This window comes from Ovis aries, chromosome 20, assembly GCF_016772045.2.
Source record: "Ovis aries strain OAR_USU_Benz2616 breed Rambouillet chromosome 20, ARS-UI_Ramb_v3.0, whole genome shotgun sequence".
In the NCBI taxonomy this organism is placed as follows: Eukaryota; Metazoa; Chordata; class Mammalia; order Artiodactyla; family Bovidae; genus Ovis; species Ovis aries.
Window position 1 is genome coordinate 5,322,246 of NC_056073.1, and position 21,521 is coordinate 5,343,766.

The 21,521-nt window shown below is 40.1% G+C and overlaps 1 protein-coding gene across 1 annotated transcript in view; it reads right to left on the reverse strand.

Annotated features, from left to right (window-relative positions):
• Positions 1-14,083, reverse strand: part of HCRTR2 (hypocretin receptor 2) — a 37,417-nt gene extending 23,334 nt beyond the window's left edge. Inside the window, exons 1-2 of the mRNA XM_060403559.1 lie at positions 13,911-14,083; positions 5,866-6,109 (exon numbers count right to left, since the gene is read on the reverse strand). Of these exons, the coding sequence (XP_060259542.1) occupies positions 5,866-6,109; positions 13,911-14,060 (394 nt within the window). The 5' untranslated portion in view covers positions 14,061-14,083. The remainder of the gene's footprint in view (positions 1-5,865; positions 6,110-13,910) is intronic.
• Between the last annotated feature and the right edge of the window lie 7,438 nt (positions 14,084-21,521).

Sequence of the window (21,521 nt, forward strand, 5' to 3'; positions counted from 1 at the left end):
GACTGAACTGAACTGATGCAGATCATACCACCCTTATGGCAGAAAGCGAAGAAAAACTAAAGAGCCTTTTGATGCAAGTGAAAGAGGAGAGTGAAAAAGTTGGCTTAAACTCAACATTCAGAAAACTAAGATCATGGCATCTGGTCCCATCACTTCATGATGAATGGATGGGGAGACAATGGAAACAGTGACAGACTTTGTTTTTGGGGGCTCCAAAATCACTGCATATGGTGACTGCAGCCATGAAATTAAAAGACACTTACTCCTTGGTAGAAAAGTTAGGACCAGCCTAGACAGCATTTAAAAAGCAGAGACATTATTTTGCCAACAAAGGTCTGTCTAGTCAAAGCCATGGTTTTTCCATTAGTCATGTACAAATGTGAGAGTTGGACTATAAAAAAGCTGAGCATTGATGAATTGATGCTTTTGAACTGTGTTGGAGAAGACTCTTGAGAGTCCCTTGGACTGCAAAGAGATCCAACCAGTCCATCCTAAAGAAAATCAGTCCTGAATATTCATTGGAAGGACTGATGCTGAAGCTGAAACTCCAATACTTTGGCAACCTGATGTGAAGAATTGGCTCACTGGAAAAGACCCTGATGCTGGGAAAGATTGAAGTTAGGAGGAGAAGGGGACAACAGAAAATGAGATGTTTGGATGGCATCACCAACTCAATGGACATTAGTTTGAGTAAGCTCCTGGAGTTGGTGATGGACTGGGAAGCCTGCTGTGCTATATTCCATGGGTTCTCAAAGAGTTGGACACAACTGAGAGACTCAAGTGATACTGAAAGATAAGGAATACAGTTTATGAGTTAAACACAAATGAAAGATACTTCACAGTAAATAGATTTTTAATTAGGCTAAATGGCATTTGGACTTTCAAGATGTTTGAATTAGAGAGGTAACCCTGTAAAATATAACGTTCTACAGTGACCCAGTTAAGTCCAACTCTTTGCGATCCCATGGACTGCAGCTTGCCAGGCTTCCCTGTCTTTACCACCTCCCAAAACTCACGACCGTTGAGTCAGTGAAGCCATCCAACCATCTCATTCTCTGTCACCCCCTTCTTCTCCTGCCTTCAATATTTTCCAGCATCAGGGTCTTTTCTAGTGAGTCAGCTCCTTGCATCAGGTGGCCAAAGTATCAGAGCTTCAGCTGCAGCATCAGTCCTTCCAATGAATATTCAGGACTGATTCCTTTTAGGATTGATTGATTGGATCTCCTTGCAGTCCAAGGGACTCTCAGGGGTCTTCTCCAACACCACAGTTCAAAAGCATCAATTCTTCAGTGTTCAGCTTCTTTTATGGTCCAAATCTCACATCCGTACCTGACTACTAGAAAAACCATAGCTTTGACTAGATGGACCTTTGTTAGCAAAGTAATGTCTCTACTTTTTTAACATGCTGCCTTGGTTTGTCATACTTTTCTCCCAAGGAGCATATTTTAATTTCATGGCTTCAGTCACCATCTGCAGTGATTTTGGAGCCCAAGCAAAGTCTATCACTGTTTCCATTGTTTTCCCATCTATTTGCCATAAAATGATGGGACCAGTTGCCATGATTTTAGTTTTCTGAATGTTGAGTTTTAAGTCAGCTTTTTCACTCTCCTCTTTCACTTTCATAAATAGGCTTTAGTTCCTCCTCACTTTCTGTCAGGGTGGTGTCATCTGCAGGTCTGAGATTATTGATATTTCTCTCGGCAATCTTGATTCCAGTTTGTGCTTCATTTAGCCCAGTGTTTCTCATGATGTACTCCGCATGTAAGTTGAATAAGCAGGGTGACAATACGCAGCCTTGACATACTCCTTTCCCAATTTGGAAGCAATTCATTTTTCTATATCTGGTTCTAACTGTTGCTTCTTGACCTGCATATAGGTTTCTCAGGAGGCAGGTCACGTGGTCTGGTATTCCCATCTCTTGAAGAATTTTCCACAGTTTGTGGTGATCCACACAATCAAAGTCTTTTAAGACAGTCAATGAAGCAGAAGTAGATGGTTTTCTGGAAATCTCTTGCCTTTTCTATGATCCAGTGGATGTTGGCAATTTGATCTCTGGTTTCTCTGCTTTTTCTAAATCCAGCTTGAACATCTGGAAGTTCTCAGTTCACGTACTGTTTAAGCCTAGTTTGAAGAATTTTGAGCATTACTTTGCTAGTGTGTGAAATGAGTGTAATTATGTGGTAGTTTGAACATCCTTTGGCATTGCCTTTCTTTGGGACTGGAATGAAAGCTGACCTTTAGCCTTACAACCCCATGGACTGTAGCCCACCAGTCTCCTATGTCAGTGGTATTTCCCAGATAAGAATATTGGAGTGGTTATCCTTTCCCTTCTCCAGGGGATCTTCTGACCCAAAGATCGAACCCAGGTTTGAACCCTTTTGGTGACTTTAGCTTCTGACTATCACATATTTTTGTCCAAGCTTAAAAATTTTAAGTTAAACATAGAGTTACAGGGACTTCTTTGGTAGTCTTGTGCTTGAGAGTTTGCCTGCCAATGCAGGGGACACAAGTTTGAATCTGGTCCAGGAGGATTCCACATGCTGCTGGCAACTAAGCCCATGAGCCACAGCTACTAAGCTGTGCTCTAAATCCAAAGCTCATGAACCGCATCTACTGAAGTCCATGGACTCTAGAAGCCCATGCTCTGCAACAAGAGAAGCCACTGCAGTGAGAAGTCCTTGCACTGTAATTTGAGAGTAGCCCCTGCTCACAGCAACTAGATGAAGCCCTGGTGGCAACAAAGACCCAGTGAAGCCAAAAATAAATAGATTAATTAATTAATTTAAAAAAGAAAAGAAATGTAGACATACAAATCTTATATTAACAAAACTTATGCTATGCAAAAATCGTTATAATAAACTAGATGTCTGATGAGCAGAATGATAAGAACCTACTTTGTATTTTTCATACACTTCTTAAAAACATAAAGTTATATTGATTTCATTTAATGTATGAAAAACTAATATAATATCTTTCATTGCTTGCTTTTGTGGACGATCAACTCAATACAGTATTACTTTGCCTTATACAGCGTGAAGTAAGCCAGAAATAAAAACACCAATAGAGTATACTAACCCATATATATGGAATTTAGAAAGATGGTAACGATAACCCTGTATGCGAGACAGCAAAAGATACAAGATGTATAGAACAGTCTTTTGGACTCTGTGGGAAAGGGAGAGGGTGAGATGATTTGGGGGAATGGCATGGAAACATGTATAATATCATAAGAAACGGATCTCCAGTCCAGGTTCGATACAGGATCCTTGGGGCTGGTACACTGGGATGACCTAGAGGGATGGTACAGGGAAGGAAGTGGGAGGGGGCTTCAGGATGGGGAACACGTGTATGCCCATGGTGGATTCATGTTGATGTGTGGCAGAACCAATACAATATTGTAAATTAATTAGCCTCCAATTAAAATAAATAAATTTAAATTTGAAAAATAATAAAAGAACATAAGAAAAAAATTGTGCTTGTTTGCTTCATAATATTGAACAATTAATTTAATTTATGGTTCAATTTCATCATGATTAACTAAATTACTCCAATCAAGAGATCTTTAAACTCTTTTCCAAATAGAACTCATTGTATAGGAATTACCTAAGAGATATGTCACAGTTGGTCCCCAGCCTACCTTTCCCCAAACACAATTCTTTAGACTGTCTACCCCTGCAATCCAGAAACTATAAGTTTGAACTCTCTTACTTTCTTCTTCAAGGGGTGGTGCCCATTGTGTGGGTTTTCCCACTTCCTAGGACACCCTCAGTTTTTCCCTTTCCCCTCTTCCCTGTCTGGAAAATCTTTGCTCAGTTTTTAAAGGGATAGGTTATAGTCATTTAATCAACCAAATTATTAAATTGTGCACTGAGAGAGAATCACACTCATGCTAGTGAATCTCCACATTTTTAGTCTTAAACTGAAAAATAATTGAGATATTTAAACATTATAAAGAAAGTGAAAGCGTTAGTTGCTCATCCACCATCTGCAGTGTGGTCTGACTCTTGGGTCCTCTGTTCATGAGAATCTCTGGGCAAGACTGGAGTGGGTAGCCATTCCCTTCTCTAGGGGATATTCCCAACCTAGGGATTGAATCTGGGTCTCCCGCATTGCAGACAGATTCTTTACTGTCTGAACCACCAAGGAAGCCCCATTTAAACATTAAAACATAGCCAAATCAAGAGGCAAAACAAGTTCATCCTAAGTGACCAGAGCTCAAACTCTGAGTAAATGAACTGCCCCCTGAGTTTCCTCCCTGTTCATCTTTAATGCTTTGCTGAAGTGTTAGCAGCTGCTTGTAAACTTTGTTCAAATGGCCAGGACTGAGTCTGTCCTCTAATTTGTGCTCCTAGCACTTTATATCTAAGTATATTAAAATACTAATCACACTATAAGACTTTATTTATTTGCCTTTCAGCCTCAGTATATACAACGTGTTCCCTTAGGCAGAGTCTATTACTCTTCAGGTTGGCACAATTTTTGGCATATCCTAAGTACTCAAGATGTTGTTTGAACATTAAATAAATGGGACCAAAACCACTTAAGAAATATTTCTATCATTTTGGAACTTTCCACTCATTTTGTTTTTGTCTGCATTGTTAATAAGGAAACTCATGAAAAACCAAAGAAGATCCAGAAAGAAATAGAGCAAAAGAGTTGCAATGTTAGAAATGAAGGGAAAAACTAAATTTTATAAAGTGGCATTTAATATCTGGAATAAAAGATAATGCAGATTTTGAAATTTTGCTTATTATAAGTCTTTGGATAATATATGGAGTAATTGCAATATTTTTTGAGTTTTATTTTGCTGCAGTGAAAATATATGCCTAATTTTTCAGTCCCTGATTTTTTCTCTTTTCAGGGTTCCAATAAAGTACCAAGTTAGGAGTTAACATGAATTCAGAGATTTAGATACTTGAAAATCAGAAGTCCATGAGCCAGCCATCCTTGGGGTACACTGCTTCTATTGATACATCTTTCCAATGGACAAATGCTTTCCTAATATTTACAGTGTCTAAATATGAGCCATTGTAATATACTTAACCAGAGGAGAATAGATTGTTTTCTTTAAATTTTATGTTATAATTTTGTAGACAGTGCTGGGAAATGCAACATTATTTTATTTTCTTTCATTCTTTGCTCTGTCCAGATTCGTGCCATCATCAGGCACCAATAAAAGTGGTTCTACTGTTACAGAACTCAGACTGTTGCAGAACTCAGACTGTTGCTGAGAGTTCTGAACCAAAGGAACGTAACACCTCCATCTTCCGATTGTTTAAATTTAACTACTGACCATGTCAGATGGGAAACCAAGTAGGATCATAATTCCATGATTAGTATAACTTTGAAATCAGAAAATAATTATGTCAGTGGTAAAATTTATCAATTTACTGTATTATGAATAGAGAAAGCACATTTAGCTGGTTGACTCAAAGATCAACATAGGTCAATAGACAAGACAGTCGTGTTTCCAGGCTGAACATGACTTTAACATAAAAAATTCAGTTGCATTTGAAGCCCCATTAGGGAATCCGACACCTGCGGAAATATAATGTTCTACCATGTTATAAAATGCTAAAATTTCAAAATATATATTTGGGTTATTATAAATGAGTCCTTTCGATGTTTTAGAAAACCTAAGAAAAGTTCATAGTCACCAGCTGAATAATACAACAGCTAGATAGTCGTGCATCTAAAGGTTCAAAATGGGTGGAGGGATTCTGTGAAATCGTTTTGAATTTCAACTTGATTCTTCATGTTTTTGCAAAACGATACTAATGAAGAAGGCCAGCTTTACAAGCGTTATGCAAATCAGATTTCCAATTCACAGCCGTCATATCAATATAAGGACCACACTGGACTTGCCTCCCCAGCGCTCATCACAGACGGTAAAGAGAGCAGTTTTATTGGCTAAACCGGGCAGCATGGTGCTGCACTCCATGACGATGGCCTGAGGGATCATGATGACGCAGGACACGATCCAGATGATGACGATGCTGTTCCGGGCCCGCTTGGCTGTGCTCTTAAACATCAGAGGGTGGCAGATAGCATACCACCGGTCCAAGGCAATGCAGCTCAGCGTGAGGACAGACACAGACACCGACACGGTCTAAAGAGAGAAGGAGGGTAGTACAGGAAAGCGCCAGCTGTTACATGGATGTCTCTCAATATTTGTACTATTTCAGAAGGGTAGGCACATGGAAAACCAGATTCAAAGTTGTCAAAAGACATTTCATTCAAGTGCTTCTATTTAAAAAAATGAAAAAAAAAAGTGGCTACAAATAATAAGAGAAATGTATCAAGAAAAAGAATTACCTCCTTCCCATTAAATATAAAAGTACATACTGTGACTGAGTGCTAAGTTGCTTTGGTCAACTCCAACTCTTTGCAACCCCATGGACTGTAGCCCACTAGGCTCCTCTGTTCATGGAATTCTCCAGGCAAGAATGCTTCCGGGGGATCCTGGATTTGAACTCAAGTCTTCTTCAACAGTGGCAGGAGGGCTCTTTACCACTAGTACCACTTGAGAAGCTGCCTCTTTTTTTATGCCTAGTGTTTTGATTTATATGACATTCTTTGAATAAAGATAAACATGATTTTGTTTTGGCATTTTTCCATTGATAAGGTAAATCTTATCTTCAAAGGTAAAAATATATATGTTCATAGATGGCACCCCACTCCAGTACTCTTGCCTGGAAAATCCCATGGACAGAGGAGCCTGGTAGGCTACAGTCCATGGGGTCATGAAGAGTCAGACATGACTGAGCAACTTCACTTTCATTTTTCACTTTCATGTATTGGAGAAGGAAATGGCAGCCCACTCCAGTGTTCTTGCCTGGAGAATCCCAGAGACGGGGGAGCCTGGTGGGCTGCTGTCTGTGGAGTTGCACAGAGTCAGACATGACTGAAGTGACTTAGCAGTAGCAGTCTGAACTGGAAATTTTTCTTTTACTTATACACAATAATATGATGACATGACTTTCTTTTAAATTAACATACAAGAATTTGATTGCAATTGCATTTAATTAGCATTTTGGAATGATTGGTATCTCATTTCTTATTTTTAAATAACCAAGGTTATTCGTATATCAGTTCATTTTCAACATGCAAATGCATGAGTTGTGATGAAAGGTAATCTTCTATATGGATCTCCTTGCCATAGTTTGCTCATTGCTGGAATAAGCAACCTACCTCTAAAATTCAAATAGGTTTACCTAATCCAGATTTCTATATAACTAATGGCATCACACATTTAGCTTGGAACTTTGAGAAAATAGTAAAGAAACATGTCATATATGCCCATCCCCCATGATCAGTTTATATCATTGCTGTGCCATGCCAGCTCACTTCAGTCGTGTCCTACTCTGTGCAACGCTATAGACTATAGCCCCCCAGGCTCCTCTGTCCATGGGATTTGCCAGGCAAGAATGCTGGAGTGGGTTGCCAGGCCCTCCTCCAGGGGATCTTCCCAACCCTGGGATCAAACCTGCATCTGTTAAGTCTACTGCATTGACAGGTGGGTTCTTTACCACTGACGAAACCTGGGAAGCCCCAAGTTTATTTAACTATATTTAGTGCATTCTATACTGAATGATCAGACCATTGGTTGACAAAATCAATTCTCTTAAAACCCTCTCTTTAAAAAGAAGCCTCATTCTCCTTTCTGTGTAAATATATGATCAGACCATTGGTTGACAAAATCAATTCTCTTAAAACCCTCTCTTTAAAAAGAAGCCTCATTCTCCTTTCTGTGTAAATATATATATATATATATATTTACAGATTTCTATTAACTTTCTTTTCAACACTTACAGCATGTTTAATTCATTAACGTATGGTTTATCTTCTCTGTGGAACAAAAACCAATGGCAGGAGCGACTGTGCAAGACAGTCCCTGGCACAGTGCTTCGTGTGTTTATTACGTGGCAGAGTTATCTTTCTCTATTTTTGTGTCCTAGTTGTATTGACCCTATAATACGTGAATGGGAGGGTGTCTCTTCTTACATCAGGACCTTGCTTGTTGTTGCATTGACTATAGGTACAGATGACGGAGAGGGATGTACATGCTGGTCCAGAAGAGGAGGAGAGGTTCTGGGCTAAGCATCAGGATCACATAGCCATTCTCCTCTCCTCCCAGCTAGCTGCACAATGTGGGTCACCTACTTAACAATTGTTGGCAAATGTGTATATTTTTTTCCTATTAAATGAGTAAAATTGACAATAAGATCTTGCCAACTCTGATTCTTTTGATTCTCGTTAGAAAAGATGACAGAGTACAGTTGAAATCAATTCCGCAACCAAGTTTCCTGGGATGCAGCACATGGCACTTGCTAAATGTGAGGTCTTGGGTGAGTTACTTATGCTATGCCTCAATTTTCTCAACAGTAAACTTGCATGATAATCAGAGCCACTGCGGACTTGTTGGAAGAAGAGTCAGTCCACGTGTGAAATGCCTAATCTGGGCCCGGTGTATAAATGATAAGTGTTTGTTATTCCTTGCTATGATGATGGCAGTGGTGATGGTGATTATACTCTTTGTATTTTCTTCTATTCTCGAGCTTAGAGTTCTAACTTCTAATTGGAGCAGACTGCTTTACAGTGAAGACTAGTTATAGAAATTACAAGTAAAGATGTAAACTGTTCTAAGTTCTTGGGGGTTAATTTCAACTTTAATTTGAAAGGGATGAACTCTATCAGAGTAGGTTTCTGTTGGTTGATTTGTTGCTGTTCAGTTGCTCAGTCGGGTCTGACTCTTTGCAACCCCATGGTCTGCAGAATGCCAGGCTTCCCTGTCCTTCACCATCTCCTGGAGCTTGCTCAAATTCATGGCCATTGAATTGGTGATGCCATCCAACCATCTCGTCCCCTGTTGTCCCTTTCTCCTGCCTTCAACCTCTCCCAGCATCAGGGTCCTTTCTAATGAGTTGACTCTTTGTATGAGGTGGTCAAAATATTGGAGCTTCAGCTTTACCATCAGTCCTTCCAGTGAATCCTCATGGTTGATTTCCTTTAGGATTGACTAGCTTGATTTCCTTGCAGTCCAAGGGACTTTCAAGAGTCTTTTCTAGCACCAGAGTTTGAAGGCATCAATTTTTGGTGCTCAGCCTTTTGCATTGTCCAGCTTTCACATCCATAATTAACTACCGGAAAAAAAACCATAGCTTTGACTAGACAGACCTTTGTTGGCAAAGTAACATTTCTGCTTTTTAATATGCTGTCTAGGCTTGTCATAGCTTTCCTTCCATTGAGCAAGCGTCTTTAAATTTCATGGCTGCAGTCACCATCTGCAGTGACTTTTGAGGCCCAAGAAAAGAAAACTTAACACTGCTTCCCCCTTTCCCTCTTCCATTTGCCATGAAGTGATGATCTTGTTTTATTTATTTTTTTTTAGTGTTGAGTTTCAAGCCAGCTTTTTCACTCTCCTCTTTCACCCTCATCAAGAGGATCTTTAGCTCCTCTTCACTTTCTGCCATTGGAGTTGTATCATTTGCATATCTGAGTCTGTTGATATTTCTCCTGGCAATCTTGATTCCACCTTGTTGATGGCACCTGGAAATTCCTTGGCACTGCCTTAGGGGACGTTCACACCTTTCTCCAGTGTCTACTCTTTGCTCAACCTCTATTTCTCCTTGAGAATGTGTCGAGAACCCAGAGCCCTTCCAAACTCTTGCCAACCTGGGGATAGAGTGGTGGTCATCTAGCTCTACACAGCTGACCTTTCGTACTACTGAGTCAGGGCTATATTTATCCTCTCTAGCGATTAGAAACAAAAAGTTCTCAACAAGGCTTAGTATCTTGCTTTTCATAAATTCTAATCAACATGGGTGAATGGGATAGAAGTAATGTGATTCAAATTCTGAAGTCATTTCTAGGAGTTCCTTCAACTGCTTGCAATAATCAGTTCCAATCAGTGCGCTTGAGAGATGGCTGTCCAGTGCCAATGGTGAGGTAGGGTGCAGTGCCTTCCCACGAGAGAACATGCTGGTTTGGATAATCTAACGGTATAATCCATTGGATGAACCCTTAGGCATCAGTGATTTAACAGTCGTTGTTTGACTACTGTATTTGCTGGTGTATAATATACTGTAGTATACAATTAGAATCCAGTGTACATAATTTTCTCAAAGGTGATACACAATTTCACCTTATCATAAGTGATTATAAGTGAGAGTTCTGTGGTTGCTTTACACTTGTAGGAGAGCACTTCTGGGTGCCTTTTTCATTGAGATTTTGACAGTAGATCAAACCAAGCTGATAGTATAAACCATTTCAGAAATGAATGTAGTGTGAATCGTGAACACTGAGTGGAGCACAGTGAGGTGATGTGAGCTTTCTTTTGCTGTTGGTGCTTTATCTGGCATTTGTCCTATGAGCACCCGGTGGTCAGGTCAATGTGGGAGTTTTCTCCGGAAGAGGAGTCAGTTTCATGCTGGCATAGAGATGTGACAGACAGCCCCAGAGATCCACTGCAAGTAGAAATGGAAATTCTGCCAAACTGCACGTTTGGATGCTAGGCACTAATAGACTGGAATGTAGGAAAGTGTGACCGAGAGAAAGAGGGAGACCATCCGCCTACTGAACACCCATCACCCAAATCTCAGTAGACTTTTGTTCTTTTCCTGTGCAGAGCCTCTTCAGTTATATTGAAAAAGTCACTCTGAAAAAGCAGTTCGCTGCTCCTATAGGACTTCCTGGGTAGTAATATTCTCAGGTAGTAGTATTCTTTCAATCTGGTAAAGAATCTGCCTGCAATGAAGGAGAGACCCTGGTTCAATTCCTGGGCCAGGAAGTCCCCTTGGAAGAGGGGTAGGCTACCCACTTGTTGCAGCTCCATAGCCAGGCTCCTCTGTCCCTGGAATCTTCCAGGCAAGAATATTGGAGTGGGTTGCCATTTCCTATTCCAGGGGATCTTCCCAATCCATGATTCAAACTCCCATCTCTTGTATCTACTGCATTAGCAAAAAGATTCTTTACCCACTGGCACCACCTGGGAAGGCTTGTAGGATGAAGCATACACTGGGATCAATATTGCCAGGAGAAATATCAATATCCTCAGATATGCAGATGATATCTCCGTTATGGCAGAAAGGGAAGTGGAACTAACAAGCCTCGTGATGAAAGCAAAAGAGGAGAATGAAAAAATTGGCTTAAAACTCAACATTCAGAAAACTAAGATCATGACATCTGGTCCCATCACTTCTTGGCAAATATATGGGGAAACAATGGAAACAGTGACTTTATTTTCTTGGGCTCCAAAATCACTGCAGATGGTGACTGCCATGAAATTAAAAGACGCTTGCTCCTTAGAAGAAAAACTATGACCAACCTAGACAGTGTATTAAAAAGCAGAGACATTACTTTGCCAGCAAAGGTCCATCTAGTCGAAGCTATGGTTTTTCCAGCAGTCATGTATGGATGTGAGAGTTGGACTATAGAGAAAGCTGAGTGCCGAGGAATTGATGCTTTTGAACCATGGTGTTGGGGGAGACTCTTGAGAGTCCTTTGGACTACAAGGAGATCCAACCAGTTAATCCTTAAAGAAATCAGTCCTGAATATTCATTGGAAGGAAGGACTGATGCTGAAGCCAAAACGCCAACACTTTGGCCACCTGATGAGAACTGACTCATTGGAAAAGACCCTGATGCTGAGAAAGATTGAATGCAGGAGGAGAAGGGGACAACAGACGATGAGATGATTGGATTGCATCACCGACTTGATGGACATGAGTTTGAACAAGCTCTGGGAGTTGGTGATGGACAGAGAAGCCTAGAGTGCTGCAGTCCATGGGATTGCAAAGAGTTAGACATGACTGAGCAACTGAACGGAACTGAACATGTCTTGACAACTCATTTCGTTTCATCACTGAATAATATTCTATTATCTGGTTGTACTCCAATTAGTTTATCTATTCATCTACTGAAGGACATCTTAGTTACCTCAAAGTTTTGGTCATCATGGATAAAGCTGCATGAGAGTTTTTCTGTGTATGTAAATTTTCAACTTTTGAGAGGTAAGTATCAAGGAATGCAATTGCTGGAACATATATTGGGACTGTTTGTTAAAAAAAAAAAAAAATCAGTCTTCCAAAATGGCTGTAACATTTTTCATTATCCTCACCAGCAATGAATGAGAGTTCCTGTTGCTGCACATCCTTGCCAGCTTTTGTTGTTGTCAGAGTTTCATAGTTTGACCGTTCTAGTCAGTATGTAGTGATATTTCATTATTTTAATTTGCAGTTCACTGATGAAATGTGATGAAGGACATCTTTTCATGTTTCTTTGCCATTTGTGTATCTTCTTTAGTAAGATGTAGTTAATGTCTTTTGTCTATGTTTTACTTGGGTTGTTTGCTTTCAGATTGCTTAGTTTTAACAACTCTTTGTATATTTCAGATATTGTTGTTGTTGTTTAGTCCCTAAGTCATGTCTGCTTCTTTTGCAACCCCATGGACTGTAGCCCACCAGGCTCTTCTGTCCATGGAGATTTCCCAGTCAAGAATACTGTAGTGGGTTATCATTTCCTTCTCCAGCATTTTTTCCCAACCCAGGGATCAAACCCATGTCTCCGGCATGGTAAGCAGATTCTTTACCACTGAGCCACCTGGGAAGCCCTTATTTTAGACTGCAGTCACGTATTAGACATATCTTTGGCAAATATTTTCTCCCAGTTTGTGCTTTGCCTTCTCATTCTGTTTACACTGAATTTTGCAGAGCAGAAGTTTTTAATGTTAATGAAGTCAGCTTATCAATGATTTATTTCAAGAAGCACATCTTTGTTGTCACATCTAAAAAGTCATCAAAATACTCAAGGCCATTTGGAGTTTCTTCTAAGTTATCTTCTAAGAGTTTTGTAGCTTTGCATTTTACATTTGGGTCTATGACCCATTTTCGGTCAATTTTTCTGAAGAGTGTAAGGTCTGTGTTTAGATTCTTCTTGCCTCAGTTTGTCATCATTGGGTGCATATTGTCATTTCCTCCAAATGTTATGATATCATCTTGGAGGCCAGATAGAATAAGAACTAGATTGTGGAGGGTGGTCATGGGAACTAGAGGGGAGTGGCCAGCATTTCACTCACTGTCCAATTGCTAAAGGAAACCCAGGTCTTTTAGAACTGTGGCTATGAACACCAGTTTGGGAAAATTTTTAAGGATTTCAGAGATATCAGAATATCAATCAGAAAAGTGTTCTCTGGAAGTATTTGTTCTTAACTTGTTATAGAGCAACTAGTTGTAGAAAAGTGGATTTCATAGCTGAACAACAGAACACTAGTGATAATGATGATGACAGATGTTTATTGAGAACACACTGTTTTTATAAGGCCAGGGTCTTCCAGAGACTAATATCTGTGCCAAATGGTCATACAGTTATCTAAGTAGTTGAGCACAACAACCACAAGACATATTTATAATTGAAATTATTAATCTTTTAAAATAAATGAATCTTAAAGAGCTTGTGTATTTGGCTCAATGGTATACAATCAGTGAATGGCAGAATAGAGGTTCCAAATATGGCAGTTTAATTCAAACCTAAACTAAAACATGTTCCCTGTACTGCTTTGACAATATAGCTCTTGATTTCTCAGAAGTAAATGAGACTACTTATAAAAACAATACTCAATTATTTGGATTGGGATAACCTCATCATTGAGGGTTCAAGTTCTTTAATTTATAATCAGACAATTAGAGATCAAAGAAGCAAAAGGTTTATGCAGCACAGGATTCTGACACTTTTTTAACCCAGAACTTACCTTGTTTACCCAAAAAGTTTCTAGTATTACTTTCCTTAAGTTTGCCAATTTCTCTCTTAATGCACTAAGTATTTACTAATGAGCCACGGCTATAAATGAAAATGATTATGCATTTTTGGGTAGTTTTTGTGTTTGACCCCCCAAAAGTATGCAAAGCATTTACCTGTAAATAAGGAATCACTTTACAGAGGGACTGTCCGAAGAACCAGGTCTCAGTAATGTCCACAACTAACGTGGCTGGAAGGCAGGTGATGGTCACAAGCACATCAGCCAGAGAAAGGTTGACAATGAAGTAATTGGTCACCGTCCTCATGTGGTGGTTCTTCCACACGGCCACGCAAACTGATTTGGAAAGAGAAAGGAATGTTCTCTGTTATGGACTGAACGTCCATGATGTGGAAGGTGCAATGAAACAGAAATTCATATATTAAGATCCTACCCCCTCAAAAGAATATGGGGTACATATACACAAAGGAATATTACTCAGTCACGAAAAAGAATGAGAGCATGTCATCTGCAGCAACATGGATGGAACTAGAGATTATTGCATTAAGTGAAGTAAGTCAGATAAAGACAAATAGTATGCAATATCCATTATATGTGGAAATCTAAAATATGACACAAATAGATCTGGTTTTGAAGAAGAAACAGGATCACAAACATAGAGAATAGACTGGTGGTTGCAGAGGAGAAAGAGGCTGAGGAAGTGATGGGCTGGGAAGTTGGGATTAGCAGATGTAAGCTTTACATGTAGAATGGATAAGTGATAATATCCTACGGTATAGTGTGCGTACAGGCAGTCGTGTCCAACTTTTTGTGACCCCATGGACGGTAGCCCACCAGGTTTCTCTGTCCATGGAATTTTCTAGGCAAGAGTACCGGAGTGGGTTGTCATTTCTTACTCCAAGGGATCTTCCCAACCGAGGGATTGAATCCACATTTCCTGTGTCTCCTGCATTGACAGGTGGATTTTTTAACCACTGAGCACCTGGGAAGCCACTCCTACCATATAGCATAGGGAACTATAATCAATATCCTATGATAAGCCATAATGGAAAGTAACATGTATATGTCTATGTAAATATTACTGAATCACTTTGCTGTACCACAGTAATCAACAAAACATTGTAAATCAACTATACTTCAATTAAAAAAAAAAAAAAGGATCCTGACCCCCAGTGTGATGGTATTAAGAAGTGGGCCTTTGGAAAATGAGTTGGTCATGAGGGTGGAGGCTTTGTGAAGGGCATTAGAGCCTTATAAAGGGAGCTAATATAAGGGATCTCTCCTTATACAGAGAGATCTTTCACCTCTTCCACCACTTGAGGATACAGCAAAAAAAAAAAAAAAAAAAAAAATTTGCCTGTTCTTAACAAACCAGGAAGTGGGCTCTGCCCAGACGCTGAAGCGGAGCCTTGACCTTGCACTTCTCAGAATCCAGAACTGAGACACTAACTTCTGTTGTTTATAAGCCATTCAGTTCACAGTACTCTGTTACAGCAGGATTGACAGACTAACACAGGAACTAAACAAAGAAAATCGGTCTGAGGGAATACTGTCAAGCTGGCTAGTACCCCTGCAATTCCACAAATAAATATTGCCAAAGGGAGATAATTTAAGGTGGCCCGGTGTTTTCACTGAATCAGTCAATCTGTGTGAATTCTCAATATATGCTTAAAATCAGTCCCCTTACCTTGCAAGGCATTTCTCAATGGCTCATATGGCTGTGTTTTTTAATTGATTTTGAATTTCATTTTCCAGAAACTAAAGAGCAATCTTTGATTTATCATTTTATCCCCTCAGTGGGCAGCGTGTAGTAGATACTCAAGAAATATTAATAATTGCTGAATTGAGATGAATAAAGAGCTTGTTATTTTTCAGTGAACTGTGGTGTTACCTCATCCATCATATTGACCCATATCTGCTCCTTTAGGACTTATAAGAGATGAAGACACTTAAAGACAAAAGTCTACAATTACTCAGTTCCTATTATTGCCAGATATTGAGGTGGATAGTTCATACCCTTGAGTTATTTAATCTCAATGACAATCCCTAGGGAACTCATCATTACTAATGTTTTGTATATTATGATGTCATTGACACACAGGGGTTTTGTGGAACTTGTTGGGGACAAATGGCTTATAAAGCAGGGAATCACCATGACAGCTGGGTTTATACACCAACTGAAGCGCTGGTCGTTCCACCGCATTGGTCACCTTCTTTTGTGAATTAAAGAGTTATTCTAAAAAATGAAAGAATTATTTTTAAAAAGCACATCTAAATTCTAGAAATGCTTTCCTTTCTACGACGCTTGTTGGCCTCTAAACTTTGCCTCAGATAAAACCTACTCTCACAGACAAGCCTCCCTCATTTTCTCAGAGCATCCCCCTCTCTAAAAAGCGTGCTGTGTCACTAAGCCGCTCCTTATGGAAAGAGCAACTGCTTCCTTGATTCTCCATCCTCCCTCTGATGTATCCAGAGGTTACATAATCACTGGGCGCAGAATCATATAGGTATAAGCATTGCTACCCACATCTGTTGGTGGATTTGCTTCCCAAAATGTAACTAAGCAACTGAATTTTCCTGGACTATTGTTAACCTGTCAGAGCTGTCATCGGTGCACCCAAGTGATGCAGTGATTAGTAACCTTCCGTAGTGAAGAAATAAAAGCGTATTTTGTTACATTTGAGTCATTTACTGAGGATTTCTTTTTGACAATTATGTACCAGTTATTATGAGTGTCATATGTTGAAAAATTCTTTTACTAGCTCCTGAAGCTGAAATTACACTCCAGTCACCAACAGATGATCATCTAATGAAATATCTGAATTTCTGAGGATTTAATTGTGAAAACTTCACATCTTCCTCCAACTCCAGCACATAAGTACCGAAAACTCAAGAGAGCTTTGTTAGGATAAACTGTAGTCCTTATTGTCTGAAAATGCTGCTGATGAATCATTCACTTCTCAGAAATGCTTGAAACACACACACACAAACCCATCTTATCAGTTGAGTAACACATTATCATGGCTTGTTATGAGAAAACTGAAAAAAAAAAATCACACTTCGATACTTGGTCAATAAATGGTCCAAACGGGATCTAGGAATGAAAACAAGACTTAAAAAATACAATCAGTTCTAGTTTAACTCCCAATTCTCCATATTTTGAGGGTGAGGAATGGCAGTGATAGGAGACCAGTGTTAATGCATGACGTCTAAGCAATGTGAGAGCAAGTAGATCACCAATAAACACTTATATTTCCTGTGTCCTGTTGTAAACAATTTAAATTATTAACTAGTTTAATCTCCATAATAAGCAGGGTGACAATATGCAACCTTGACGTACTCCTTTTCTTATTTGGAACCAGTCTGTTGTTCCATGTCCAGTTCTAACTGTTGCTTCCTGACCTGCATACAGATTTCTCAAGAGGCAGGTTAGGTGGTCTGGTATTCCCATCTCTTTCAGAATTTTCCACAGTTTATTGTGATCCACACAGTCAAAGGCTTTGGCATAGTCAATAAAGCAGAAATAGATGTTTTCTGGAACTCCCTTGCTTTTTCCATGATCCAGTGGATGTTGGCAATTTGATCTCTGGTTCCTTGGCCTTTTCTAAAACCAGCTTCATGGGAAATAGATGGGAAACAGTGGAAACAGTGTCAGACTTTATTTTTTTGGGCTCCAAAATCACTGCAGATGGTGACTGCAGCCATGAAATTAAAAGACGCTTACTCCTTGGAAGAAAAGTTATGACCAACCTAGATAGTATATTCAAAAACAGAGACATTACTTTGCTGACTAAGGTCTGTCTAGTCAAGGCTATGGTTTTTCCTGTGGTCATGTATGGATGTGAGAGTTGGACTGTGAAGAAGGCTGAGTGCTGAAGAATTGATGCTTTTGAACTGTGGTGTTGGAGAAGACTCTTGAGAGTCCCTTGGACTGCAAGGAGATCCAACCAGTCCATTCTGAAGGAGATCAACCCTGGGATTTCTTTGGAAGGAATGATGCTAAAGCTGAAGCTCCAGTACTTTAGCCACCTCATGCGAAGAATTGACTCATTGGAAAAGACTGTGATGCTGGGAGGGATTGGGGGCAGGAGGAGAAGGGGACAACAGAGGATGAGATGGCTGGATGGCATCACGGACTCGATGGACGTGAGTCTGAGTGAACTCCAGGAGATGGTGATGGACAGGGAGGCCTGGCGTGCTGCGATTCATGGGGTCGCAAAGTATCGGACACGACTGAGCAACTGAACTGAACTGAACTGAAATCTCCATAATAACACTATAAAGTGGTTACTATTTCTGTTTAACATGTGGAAAACTGGTGCAAGGCAGGTTATGGAATCTACCTAAGGATGGATAGCTAGTAAATGCTGGCTTTAGATTTAATCTTATACACCATGCATACCATTCTATTACGGATCAGTACCTATCAGTGAAGCAGAAGGTGAAAGGCAGCTGTCTACCTCTCTTTGGCAAGACTCTAATGCATGTCCATTGAATTCTAGAGTCAGAGATCATCAGTTTAATCAGATGCATAAATCAGCTCTGTGGCACTCCTGATTCATTTCTGCTTGCACATTTTTAATAGTAGGGAATTTGCAACTTAGGGCTGCCCTGGTAGCTCAGTTGTAAAAGAATCATCCTGCCAATGCAGGAGGCCTGAGTTCAATCCCTCAGTCAGGAAAAGCCCCTGGAGAAGAAAGCAAAACCTACTCCAGTAATCTTGCCTGGGAAATCTCATGGACAGGGGAGCCTGGCAGTTTACAGTCCATGGGGTTTCGAAAGAGTAGGGCATGACTTAGGGACCAAACAACAAAAGCAACAACAATTTATGACTTGCTTAAGCCCTTGGCTTCTATTTTGCGGTGAATTTAGCTACCAGCAAGTTCTTATTCATGTTGAGTTGATGTCTGTTTCCCCTTCAATTCTGTTCATGGGTTCTTCAGTCATTTCTGGAACCCAAGGAATAAACTTACCTCCTTTTTTTACATCAGACTTGTATTAATTTCCCAGAGCTACTTTAGAGTACCAGAGGTTGGGTGTTTTAAAGCCACAGAAACATATTTTCACAGAGTTCTGGAGTTAGAAGTCAAAAGTCAAGGTCAGGAGGGTCATGCTGCCTCTGAAACTTGTAGATAATTCCTTGCTTGCTGCTCTCGTGGCTTCTTGGGGTTGGCTGTTAACATGGCCTCCCCTGGGTGTGGCTCTGTACATCCAGTCTGTCTCTCCTCCATCATCACTTGGTCTTTTCTCCTGCCTCTCTGTATCCATATAACTATCTCCTGACAAGGACACCAGTCCTATTGAACTGGGGGCTCACTGTCCTCCAGTAAGAATAACTGAACTGGTTTGCCGTTCCCTTCTCCAGGGGACCACATTTTGTCAGAACTCTCCACCATGACCCATCCATCTTGGGTGGCCCTACGTGGCATAGCTCATGGTCCCATTGAGTTAGACAGTGTTGTGGTCATGTGATCAGATTGGTTACTTTTCTGTGATTATTGTTTTCAGTCTGTCTGTCCTCTGATGGAGAAGGATAAGAGGCTTATGGAAGCTTCCCAGGTGTGGATGTGACTGGTGATGGAAGTAAAGTCCAATGCTGTAAGAGCAATATTGCATAGGAACCTGGAATGTCAGGTCCATGAATCAAGGAAAATTGGAAGTGGTCAAACAGGAGATAGCAAGAGTGAACATCAACATTTTAGGAATGGGTGAGTTTAACTCAGATAACCATTATATCTACTACTGTGAGCAAGAATCTCAGAGAAGAAATGGAGTAGCCATCATAGTCAACAAAAGAGTTTGAAATGCCGTAATTGGATGCAATCTGAATAAAAAGACAGAATGATCTCTATTTGTTTCCAAGGCAAACCGTTCAATATCACAGTAATCCCAGTCTAGATCCTGAACAGTAACGTTGAAGAAGCTGAAATATACAGATTTGACGTACTCCTTTCCCAATTTAGAATCAATCCATTGTTCCATGTCAAGTTCTAACTGTTGCTTCCTGACCTGCATACGGATTTCTCAGGAGGAAGGTCAGGTGGTCTGGTATTCTGATCTCTTGAAGAATTTTCCAGTTTGCTTTGGTCCACACAGCCAGAGGCTCTGGTATAGTCAATAAAACAGAAGTAGATGTTTTTCTGGAACTCTCTTGCTGTTCTGATGATCCATTGGATGTTGGCAATTGGATCTCTGGTTCCTCTGCCTTTTCAAAATCCAGGTTGTACATCTGGAAGTTCACGGTTCACCTACTGTTGAAGCCTGCCTTGGAGGATTTTGAGCATTACTTTGCTGGCATGGGAGATGAGTGCAATTGTGTGGTAGTTTGAACATTCTTTGCCATTGCCATTCTTTGGGAATGGAAAGAAAACCGACCTTTTCCAGTTCTGTGGTCATTGCTGAACTTTTCAAATTTGCTGGCATATTGAGTGCAGCACTTTCATTTAGGATTTGAAACAGCTCAACGGAATTCCGTCACCACCACCAGCTTTGTTCCTAGTGATGCTTCCTAAGGCCCACTTGACTTCACATTCCAGGATGTCTGGCTCTAGGTGAGTGATCATGCCATTGTGATTATCTGGGTCATGAAGATCTTTTTTGTACAGTTCTTCTGTGTATTCTTGCCACCTCTTCTTAATATCCTCTGCTTCTGTTAGGACCATGCCATTTCTGTCCTTCACTGTGCCCATCTTTGCATGAAATGTTCCCTTGGTGTCTCTAATCTTCTTGATGAGTTCTCTAGTATTCCCATTCTCTTGTTTTCCTCTATATCTTTGCCTTGATCACTGAGGAAGGCTTTCTTATCTCTCCTTGCTATTTTTGGAACTCTGCATTCAGATGGGTATATCTTTCCTTTTCTCTTTTGCCTTTTGCTTCTCTTCACAGCTGCTTGTAAGGCCTTCTCAGACAACCATTTTGCCTTTTTAAATTAATTTTTCTTGGAGATGGTCTTAATGCCTCCTGTACAATGTCATGAACCACTCTCCATAGCACTTCAGGCACTCTGTCTATCAGAACTAATCCCTTGAAACTATTTGTCATTTCCATTGTATAGTCGTAAGGGATTTGATTTAAGTCATACCTGAGTGGTTTAGTGTTTTACCTTAGTTTCTTCAATTTAAATCTGAATTTGGCAATAAGGAGTTCATGATCTGAGCCAGTCAGCTCCTGGTCCTGTTTTTATTGGCTGTACAAAGCTTCTTCATCTTTGGCTGCAAAGAATATAATCAATCTGATTTTGGTGTTGACCATCTGGTGATGTCCATGTGTAGAGTCTTCTCTTGTGTTGTTGGAAGTGGGTATTTCCTATGACCAGTGCATTCTCTTGGCAAAACTCTGTTAGCCTTTGCCCTGCTCATTCTGTACTCCAAGGCCAAATTTGCCTGTTACTCCAGGTGTTTCTTAACTCCCTACTTTTGCTTCCAGACCCTATAATGAACAGGACATCTTTTGGGGGTGTTAATTCTAGAAGGTCTTGTAGGTCTTCATAGGACCATTCAAATTCAGCCTCTTCAGCACTACTGGCTGGAGCATAGACTTAGATTACTGTGATATTGAATGGTTTGCCTTGGAAACTAACAGAGGATATTCTGTCATTTTTGAGATTGCATCCAAGTACTGCATTTCTGACTCTCTTGTTGATTATGATGGCTACTCCATTTCTTCTAAGGGATTCTTGCCCGCAGTAGTAGATATAATGGTCATCTGAGTTAAAATTCACCCATTCCAGTCTAGTTTAGTTCACTGATTCCTAAATTGCTGATGTTCA